The 9,931-nt window shown below is 43.7% G+C and overlaps 1 protein-coding gene across 1 annotated transcript in view; it reads left to right on the top strand.

Moving 5' to 3' along the window:
* EIF2B5 (eukaryotic translation initiation factor 2B subunit epsilon) overlaps positions 1–9,606 on the top strand; it is a 15,892-nt gene extending 6,286 nt beyond the window's left edge. The window contains exons 11-15 of the mRNA XM_008644530.2: positions 524–614; positions 1,384–1,507; positions 6,667–6,792; positions 8,289–8,399; positions 9,478–9,606. Coding sequence (XP_008642752.2) covers positions 524–614; positions 1,384–1,507; positions 6,667–6,792; positions 8,289–8,399; positions 9,478–9,543 — 518 coding nt within the window. The 3' untranslated portion in view covers positions 9,544–9,606. The remainder of the gene's footprint in view (positions 1–523; positions 615–1,383; positions 1,508–6,666; positions 6,793–8,288; positions 8,400–9,477) is intronic.
* Positions 9,607–9,931: the final 325 nt, after the last annotated feature.

Below are 9,931 nucleotides of genomic sequence, written 5' to 3'. Positions count from 1 at the left end.
CTGAAGAAATAAATGTCCTTGTAGGAGTGGCCACTAGGCAGAGATGTTTTGTTTTTCTGTTTCGTTGTGTTAAGCTTACCTGGATTTGAAAGAGGTTCAAGCCAAATTGGAAAAACTCAAAAACTTTCTCATGTTGGAATATCTCCCCAGAGGAAATTAAACCAATAAATTTTAGATTTGAATTCATATTTTCAGTTAGGGGAAGATGAGGTTTGTCTGAATAGGAAAGACTAGACTGTGAAAGTATAATAAAAACGCTGCTCTAAAAGGCTGCAGAGGTAAATACCTTTGTACTGGTTTCTGCAGATAGACCAATTATATCTAGTAGGTGGTTTCCTTGATTTGAATTATATCCCACTATTTATAAGTAGAGTTGCTGTGGGTTTGTGTCAGCTTACAGAGAGCAAACAGATATCGTGTCAGAATGCTTTTTTTGTGAAGGGTGTCATTCCTTCAGTAATGAGCAGTTTGAAGAATCTGTGCTTTTCCCTCATGTCTAACTGCCTGACCTTTCTTGTATTAGTTTTCCAGAATGAGGTTCTGGGTACGTTACAAAGGGGCGAAGAAGAAAACATTTCCTGTGACAACCTGGTCCTGGAAATCAACTCCCTCAAGTGAGTTGGGGATGTCCTTAGGGATGTTGTTGTCCCTTATGCTGAACAGTTGGGATTGACAGCAGATGTGTCAAAAGAAGAGGAGAAACCACGTGAATGCCTGTTGTTAGACATTTTATCAGTATGGAGCATGAGAAATGCAGCTTAGACATCATGACTGAATGACAGCAGGAGTTGATGGAGAGTAGCAGCTGCATCTCTAGCATCCTTAGTGGTGGTTAGGCTTTTCCTGCCCCAGCTCTGTAACAAGAGATTGAATTGCTGCTGAATAACTGTGGACTGAAGAGAACAAGCCAGTTCTTGGCACAACTGCCTGAAAGTTCATGCAGGGTCTGCTGCTCTGGGCATTGCAGCATTCAGCCAGCTGCCTGCAGCTGGGGCTGTGCTGTGCTGTGGCTTGTCCACAGTGTTTTTACAGCACCAAGTCTAGAACACAGAGTGCCTTTTATCTAGTGTTTCTCAAATCCAAACCTGTTTGCCTTCTTTTGTGCAAGAGCATTCCTACAGCACTCTGGTAAATGTGAGGGTGCTGTCCCTGCAGCAGCTTGTTCCAATGTGATAACAGATTTTCAGGACTTACAGCCTTATGCAGGGCCTGATGCAGTGCAGGGTGGTTTATTGTCTGAATATTTGGAAAACCAACCAAACACATAAAACATAGCTTGAGAAGATGAAAATCAGATTTTCTGCTTTATCTCTGTGAATAGCCACAGTCTGCAGAGATCAGATAGTGTGAAATCTTGAGGGTTTTTTGCCTTTTTTGTCGTAGGTATGCATATAACATTGGCCTGAAGGAGATGATGCAGGTGCTCAGTAAAGTGATCCTGGAGTTCCCACTGCAGCAGCTGGATGCAAACCTGGACTCCCAGAACTATTTCTCAGCGTTACTTCCTGTGAGTCCTGCTCCATTTCACTCTTCTTTGGGCTTGTCTCCCAGTGTGTAGCAGTGTCTCTGTGTGCCCCAGGTAGTTCCTCCCTGAGAAGTCTCTTTGGTTAAGCCTGGAGCCACTTGAACTCCTTGAGTTCATGAGCCTCTTGGTCTTCTGTAGAAGAAAAAATGAACTGAAACCATTGTTCCTACTTGACAAGAGCTCAGCTGAGACTGTAGGTGTGGGAGCTCTACTTCAGTCCCTGTGGTTATTTCTGTTGCCTGTGTGAGACAGTAGAAGTGCCTCATTTGTAAAAGAGGAAAGAGAAGGTCTGTTAGAGATGTCTTTACAGGCTTGCATTCCAGCAACCCAGTTTCAGTCCATGTCAAGGCCTGTCCCTGGGGCAGTGGGGAGTGCTCCTTTCCCAATGGGATCCTTTCCAAGGTCTTACTTTTCTGCATAGTATAATTGGTGCCAATTTTTTTCTCAGCCAAATGCAAAGGCACAATATTGTTGTCTTTGTGCAAAGATAAAGTTCTGCTTTGTCTTTAGGGAGATGGATTGTATAGTTGGGTGTACCAACTTCAATTTCCTGCCTTATGGCAGACAAAATAGGGTAGGATCTGTTTTAGAAAGCAGGCAGTCTTCTCTTAATGGTTTTGTTCACCCAAGCTGAAGTCACTGTAGTATTTTTGTCTCCTTCTTACAGTCCATTTATGTATTTAACTTTGCAAACTCTACAGATTATGAAGATGCTCTTTCAGAATGAGTAGGTCTGACACATGTTTGGGACAGACTACTTCAATTCTTTTTAGGACTATTTTTTGGTTGGTTGGTTTTTTAGGAGATTGAGTTTAAGAGGAACACTAGACTTCCTCATAATCCTTTCTCTGAGGAAGTATGTGCTTTCAATTGATGGGAAAGGGTGGAAAGCTAATTCTCCTTTGTGTAAGCATGCTACTTAATTCACCTCTTGGAGATATGGAGATGCCTTCTGCAGAAAACATCCATGTAAACTGATCTGTTCCCCAGATGGCTTAGTGAGATTTTGCTGCTCACTGTTTAAATTCTGCTTGCTTTTGTTCATTTTTCCACACTATTTTCTTGAATAGCATGTCCTGTCCTAGAAAAAGAGAATTGAAGGAGGAGGACTGAAGAAAATGTTGGAGCAGGTGTTAGATTCTAAGTACATCTAGACAGCAGCTTGTGTAGAATTGGTAGCTATATAGGATGGGGGGATTTTTACCTAGCTGGGATATGGCATCTCTTGGTCTCCCAGATTAGGCTCCTACTCTAGCATGAGTGGGAAAGGAGAATTTCACTGCAGCACCCAGTCAGAAGATGTTCTAGTCTAGGATGAAGCATATAAATGCATAAGGTTTTGCGTAATTGCCCCAAACCCCTAGAAGCTAAAGACAATGCTAGTACATGAAGAGTTTCTCTGCATAACTTTGTCCATATATTTTTCATCAAAGAAAATCATGTTTAGCAGCAGAGAGAGCAAGTCAACTCACCTTTAGTGAGAAGTAGTAATAATCAAAATGTATTGTTTAGAGTGATCATGTCTCATGTCATGGGCAGGTGGCATTTGTCTAGGCAGGGAATTGTGTTCATTTATGAAATACAAATCACCCTTAGATTTATCAAAGAAAGCCAGGTGTCAAACCAGTTGGCCATCATGGCAGCCAGTATCTCCAGATGCTCCCTTGTAAAGAACAGCCAGGAAGTTTCTTAGAGAATCCTTCTCTGGGACAGCTTGTGCCTCGGTTGGTGCCTTCACTGTGTGCAGAATTGCTGTGCTGACTTTCTGCACTGCATTGCACAGTGTCCTGGTGAGGTACAGGTGTGTTCACTTGCACACATGATGTTTGTCACTGTTACAATAACCCAATATTTGAGATGAGATGTGCCTCTAATACATGTAGTGAACCAGCCTTCAAAGGCTTATTAAACACACATCACTGGTCTTCTGAGACAGCAGCTTTGTGTGTTTATCAGCAGTGCTCTGAAAAGACCAGTTCTTTGGGCAGAAGTCATACAGCATCTGGAACAGTGGCTTCTCTGCAACTTGTGATTCCCTGGTTAGTAAAAAGTACACTCCATTAATTTACTAATTCTTATTTACACCTTGTGAATCCCAAGCACAGGGTTGGTAGAGGTTCGTACGTAATGAAAGCAGTTGCTGCTGAAGTGTGCAGCCAAAATTGCCTTAGGCAATAGAACTATTGGGCTGAGAGCTGCTCATGATGGAGTAGTTATGGAAAAGTGTTACTTTGTGTGAGGTGGGGGTACTTGCATCCTGAGAGGGATGGGTATCAAAAGCCCACTGAACCTTATAGACCTGTTTTATATTTCTCACTTTCTTTGTAGCTCAACTCTGACCAAGAGATGCTGAAGTAAGATGGATTGCTTATGTAAAACCTATGGTAGAGCAGTCCCAGACAGCTCAGGAGGGGAAATTGTGAGAATGCCATAGTTATGATGTATGGTTTGTCTTGAAACCACACTATGTGGTCTGAAGTGCTGGCCCCTGAGCATGAAGCTCTAAAGTGTTGCAGCAATTTTAGGAAACAAGCATCTGGTAAAGGATATGCCCGTGGGCTTTATTTTCAGATGAAACATGGAGGCTTGAGAAATAGAGGTATCCAGTTTGATGTATGTCAGGCATCTCGTTCAGCTCTTGTACAAGTTGTAAAGCAGAGATGGTGAAGAAATGGACCTTTTCTAGAACTATAGACCTTTCCCAGAACTGGGATTCTGTAATGGTGTGCATGTGAACACACTATGGGATTGCTTATTCGGGGACCAAATGGGTCTCTGCTGTCACTGAAGCCATTTATGGTGATCAGCATAGATGCTGTTGTGGTGCAACAGGTTGGAATTACAGTTTTGTCCATCGTGTTTTGCATGTACTTCCTGATGGTGTTCCGTGCTGGTGGTAAGTGTAAAATGATCTTGGTATTGAGACTGTCCTTCCGACAAGAGAGATGGATCACAAACATCCTTGAAGATGTTAGAGTGTTGTTGACTGGGTTTGATGGAAGATGAATCAACCTTTCAGAGAAATTTGATTGCTTTCTCCAGATTGTAGATTGTTTTGAGGAGTTACCCAGGTAGAGTCAAAGCCTGGAAAGTTGTGATATTGTCCATAGGGTTCTCTGTCAGGTAACTTCTCATGTTTTTCAGTGTTTTATCAAATCCACATTGGAAGCTTCTAATTCTCCAGTTTAGATTTTCATGAAACTCCCAAAATAGCTTCTCTGGTCATACAAGCTTAGAGGATGTTTTTACTGGGGGCTCTGTGGGGCTGAGTCCTACTTTCCCCATTAGCACCAGTTACAGTGCAGTGCACATTCTAAACTTGACATGGTGTATTTTTTCTTCTTTCCCTTTTCCAGCAATAGGCACACTGGATTGAGTCCTGGGGTTGGGAGTGTTTTCTATATAAATAACCTTCTTTCAGAAACTCAATAGCTTCTGGTTAGATTTGTGCCTGCTTATGATTTAAAGGCATTAATAGAAGGGTATTACAAAGTGTTTCTTAGCCGGGAAGGAACTTTGCAGTAGCTTTACTGCAGTTGAGGTGAAGAGTCCAAAGAATAATAAAAATGCGGAGATGGTTGTAGAGGAGGGGAGGGTGTTTAGCATTAAGTGTTTTGCTACACACTAAAATACTTCCTGGGAATATGCCACAGAACCCTCAGTTGTTTTGTTGTGGTACCATGATGATCAGGATCATTCTGTACTGTTACTGTTGTTCCTTAAACCAGTCAATGTACCACTGTACAGATGGGTTTGTCTGTACTAATCCCCTTCTTTGTTTCTGCTTGAGGTATGCAAATTGCAGCAAGGTTACATAGCAAATATGTCTGAAGAGGTGATGGAGTGCAGTACTACAGAGCAGATGAGCACTGTTTCCTAGCTCAGGCTACCTTTGGTAGTCCACACCAGCCTGGACTATCTCCATAGCCTGGATTGTAGCTCCGCTGTGTGTCCTGGAGCTCTCCCTCTCTCAGTTATCCTGGACAGAATAATGCTGATTAACCCTGAAGGCAGGTGACTCAAAGCTTCTTCATCACACCCCAAGCCCCTGTGAATTGCCACTTTCCCTTCAAAACAGACCAGGTGTGTTCTGTAAGGAGACACTGCTGAAGGCACAGCAAACCAGTGTATCTGTGCAGGCATGCCAGGGATATAGTTTCAGGATCATGTGCTGTTGAATTACTCCATTTAAAAAGATGTGGAACTCTGATTTAATTTCCTACATGTTTTTGTAGGATGGTCAGGTCATGATGTGGCCAATGAAGAATTTTTGTATCTTATCCAAGTTCTGATACCTTTAAAATTTTTATGGACAGGGATCTAACTATTATCTCCTATCCCAGATTCAGGTCAGTCTGTGCTGCTTTGCAGAACTCCCTGCTGCATATTTCCCAGATATGTACAAGTGAAAGAGCTGTGGGTGACTCAGACAGAAATATTGTTTTAAGAGGCAGCACTAAAATCATTAAACTTAAGACTTCAAGAAAAATAAGCCTTGGAGGAGAGAACAACTAATAGTGTAACAACTTCTTGCCCTTCATCCTTCCCACCCATTCCCTGCAGCAGGCTTCAGGATCCAAACAAGCCTCTAGGCACACAGCAAACGTGTGATTTGCGCTTAGGGGCTGCTCTGACGTGTTCCTGTTTTAGGGGTGGTTGTTTTTCACTGTTCACTTCTATGCAGCTGGTAATAAACTTGGCATTATCTTTTTCTATGTTTCCTTATTCGTCCTTCTGCTTTGAAGGAAAATTCCACTGAAATGTCAGCTGCTCTGTGGGGGGAAGCTGTGAATAGCATGTAGGTATCTCTCCTTATTGGTCTGCAGTGAAGAGATTTTGTTTGAATACCAGACTCCATTGAACACATTTATTGAGATGATCTGGTATTCCATCCAGAGAGGCAAAAACAAGCTAATAGATACTCTGAAAGCTGCTTAGTAAAACCAGGTTCTGTCCTCACATGTGAGACTTAAAAGCATCTGTTTCATGGACAGAGAGGGTCAAATACCTGAAGTAGTCAGTTGAATGGTTTCATAAAATGCTTCCCTGGGTCACTTTCTTGGTGTAAAACAGCTGAGAAACAGGGCTGAGTGCACCCATCCATCTCAGCTCAGGAGCTCTTCTGTGTTTTCCCCCTGCAGCTGTTGAAGAACTGGACTCCGTTGTTTAAGAACTACATAAAACGAGCATCAGATCACTTGAATGCCTTATGTGCCATTGAGGAATTCTTCTTGGAACACGACAGTCTCTGCACATCAATAGCTAAAGTGAGTATCTGCTCCCAAATCTGGTTTTGCTAGATTCACAGTGGAATGCATCCTATTTACATCATTACTTCTCTGCTTTAGGGGAGAGGATTTTGGGGTCTCAGTGGAGAGGGTGTGTAGAAAATCCATCTATAACAATTTCTTAAAAAATAAGTAGTTCTGTGTCTGCCTGTGCCTCTGAGGGAGCACAGCTGAGGGTGAGTATTAATTACCAGTCTGCAGTCTGTGGGGAGCTATTATTTTGCAGCTTCCAACATAGATGCCCTTGTTGTGTGATGCTGGAAGAGGCCAGAGACTTGCTCTAGGAAGAGCTTTACTTCATTTATCTCTTCATGGTCCCTGGGATCTAACTGCTAAATGGTTTATCCTATGTTGGAGTGCAAAGCAGAGAAGCTGGGAATAAAAGTGGGATTTTACTCAGGCAGAGCTAGTTATGAAATTGGGAAAAAAGGGAACCTGTCATGTGGCTTATTATCTGTCTCCCTGCTTCTGAGAATTTTCATATATTCCTCCTCAACGTCCTTCACAAATATTTTATCCCTGCATTCTGTCTGCCCTATCACATGGAGAGCATTTGACTCGGATTGCAAGTCTCCTTTAGCAGCAACTCAGGAAGCCCCTGTCTGTTTTGGGAGAGCTCTCCTAGAGCCCGCTTAACTCTTGGTTCCTCAAAAAAGAGTAATCCTAACTTCTGCTACCAGTGCTTCTGGCTGATGGCAAAGCACTTAGGACTGGAGCCAAAAGCCTTCAGTTTGGTGAGCCAAAATGTCCTTGAATTACAGCAATTGTTTGGCATGTGTCCATTGTTCTAGGGGCTGGGTTTCCCTAGAGGCTGGGAATTGAAGTGACACTTTATATTTGGAGTTGGCAGCCAGCTTTGTTAGTGCTCTGCTGCAAGGAGACCGACTGCGAAGTGCCTGCTCTGCCTGAGCACAAAGGCACCCTGAGAAAGCCTGGTCATGTCTGCCCCTCGCTCACCAGGCAGGGGCTTGAGCTGATGAATGACCAATTGCTTTGACACCTGCCATAAGGCACTGCAAAGAGAGAGCTGGCAGGAGGAGGGAGCCTGGGGCAGAGCTGGATAGGTTCATGCTCCTCTGCACGTGTCACTGTTGTATGTGAGCCTGCATCAGTTGCTTGTTGGATCTACTTTGGAGATGGTGTTTGGGTTGCTTTAAAGAGAACTTATGTCTTGAACTGACATCCTCTGTGACCCATTGTTGCCCACTGCTCTCAGTCATACCCAGCATCCTCAAAGCTGAAGCTGATGGGCTTGAACTTCGACTTGTTCTGTGTCATAGCATCTGTCAGGAACATAAGGCTTGGTAGGAGAAACACACTTATTTTTAACAGCAAAAGGAAAATGAAGCAGACTGAGTGCCTTCTGGTGAAGACAGAGCTGAGAGACACAGATTACGTGCAAACTTTGTACTTGGACATGAGCTAGTCCCAAAAGAGTTTATAGAGAGCCTGTTGCTCTTTTCTAATTGATGCAGGTGTTGATGACATTTTACCAGCTGGAAATTCTGGAAGAAGATGTAATACTCAATTGGTTCTCTTTGCGGGACACGTCTGACAAAGGAAAGCAGCTTCGTAAAAACCAACGGGTGAGTCCCAAAGGTGTTTGGAGAGGCCGGGGTGGGGGGTGAGAGAGAGACAACAGCTGCTGAAAGAAACTTCGAGGGAAGTTCGGTGTCACTGTCACCTTCTGTGGAGCAGCTGCCATCACATGGTAAGCCAAGAAACACAGCAGTGCACTGAACACTAAGCAACACAGATTTGTTCTCCAGAACTGGCATTTCTGTGCATTCTGCCATAATCATCCTGTTTGGATGAGGAATGGAGGTGGTATGAGGATTGTTTTTAGTGGGCTCTCTGTAGCACGAGGCCAGCACTTTCTGGAGTAGCAGCACGGCTTGTCTAAGCCAACACCCATTTGAAATGGGCTTTAGGCCAATGCCCTGTGTGCTGGCCCCATGCAATTCCTTTGAAGCTTTCATTCCTGGCTCAGCAGTCCCTTCACATATATTTCTAAGCATTTGCTGTACTGAGTGGTTTCATTTGGCTTCTGTTGCAAGGAGCATATAAACTTCCCTCCTCCATCAGGCAGAACTTTGTGCTGCAGTTTGGCTGAGCCCTGATCCAGTCCTCCTCCCTGGATCTGGAAGAGGAGTAGAGGAAAAAAAGCCATTTGAAGAACAACTTTGTTTAAAACCTTTGCAAAGTCAGCTATTAGTATAGGTCAGGAGTGCTTCCAGCTGCTTGTTCAAACCCAGTTAAAACATAAAATGAGCTGCCTTTTTAATAGCAATTTCTGAGAGACTAGTTTTTTTCCCAGCAGAGTTTTCCTAACATGTCTTAGCTAAGGTGCAGCTGCCATCTCTTTGCCCTCAAGCTCTGAAAAACTCTCAAGCTTTTGTCTTTTTGGTGAGTGTTGGAGGGTTGTCTGACTGGAGGAGTCTTCTTCAGGAATTTAGTCAGTCTGCATTTGTCTGTGTCACACCAGTTGTTTTTCACCTAATTGTCTCTCTCTCCCTCCATCTGCCTCCATTTCTCTGCTTCTCCTGGAAGCACTTTCTCTCTTGTGCATGATGGTGATGCTCACTCACACAGTGTATTTGTTGAGCATTTCCAGCATCTCTTAGGTGTCAGTTGTTACCCGATTACATTTCATTCTCTCTGCAGCTCCAGAAGTTTATCCAGTGGCTGGAGGAGGCAGAGGAGGAGTCGTCTGATGGCGACCAAGACTGACATGGTGGCTCAGCACGAGAAGAGGCTCTCACTGCCTTCCTGGGCCAAGTGGGCAGGGCAAGATCAATGCCAGTGCATGGTGTGTAGATGTGGGGCATGACATCGAAGTGACTGACAATCCCATCATTAATTCAGTTGTGTGTTCCCAACTTTGCCACTTCCCTCCCTCCCTCACTTGCACCTTATGTTGCAACCCAGTGTAAAAACCATAAGGGAAGAGCAGGAGGTGGTGATACCTAAAATCCCTCTGGAGCCTGGATATGATGTACTATAAGCTATGTTTTGGGAGGTCCTTGTTACTAATACAAAGGGAGAGAGTAGATGCAAATGCATACGATGCCCTTGTAGATCTAACCATCAGGGCTGTGGAAGAATGGTCATACAGCTA

The sequence above is a fragment of the Corvus brachyrhynchos genome, unplaced genomic scaffold, assembly GCF_000691975.1.
Source record: "Corvus brachyrhynchos isolate BGI_N302 unplaced genomic scaffold, ASM69197v1 scaffold162, whole genome shotgun sequence".
NCBI lineage: Eukaryota > Metazoa > Chordata > Aves > Passeriformes > Corvidae > Corvus > Corvus brachyrhynchos.
Note: the sequence above shows the minus strand (reverse complement) of the source record. Positions and strands in the feature narration are given on the sequence as shown.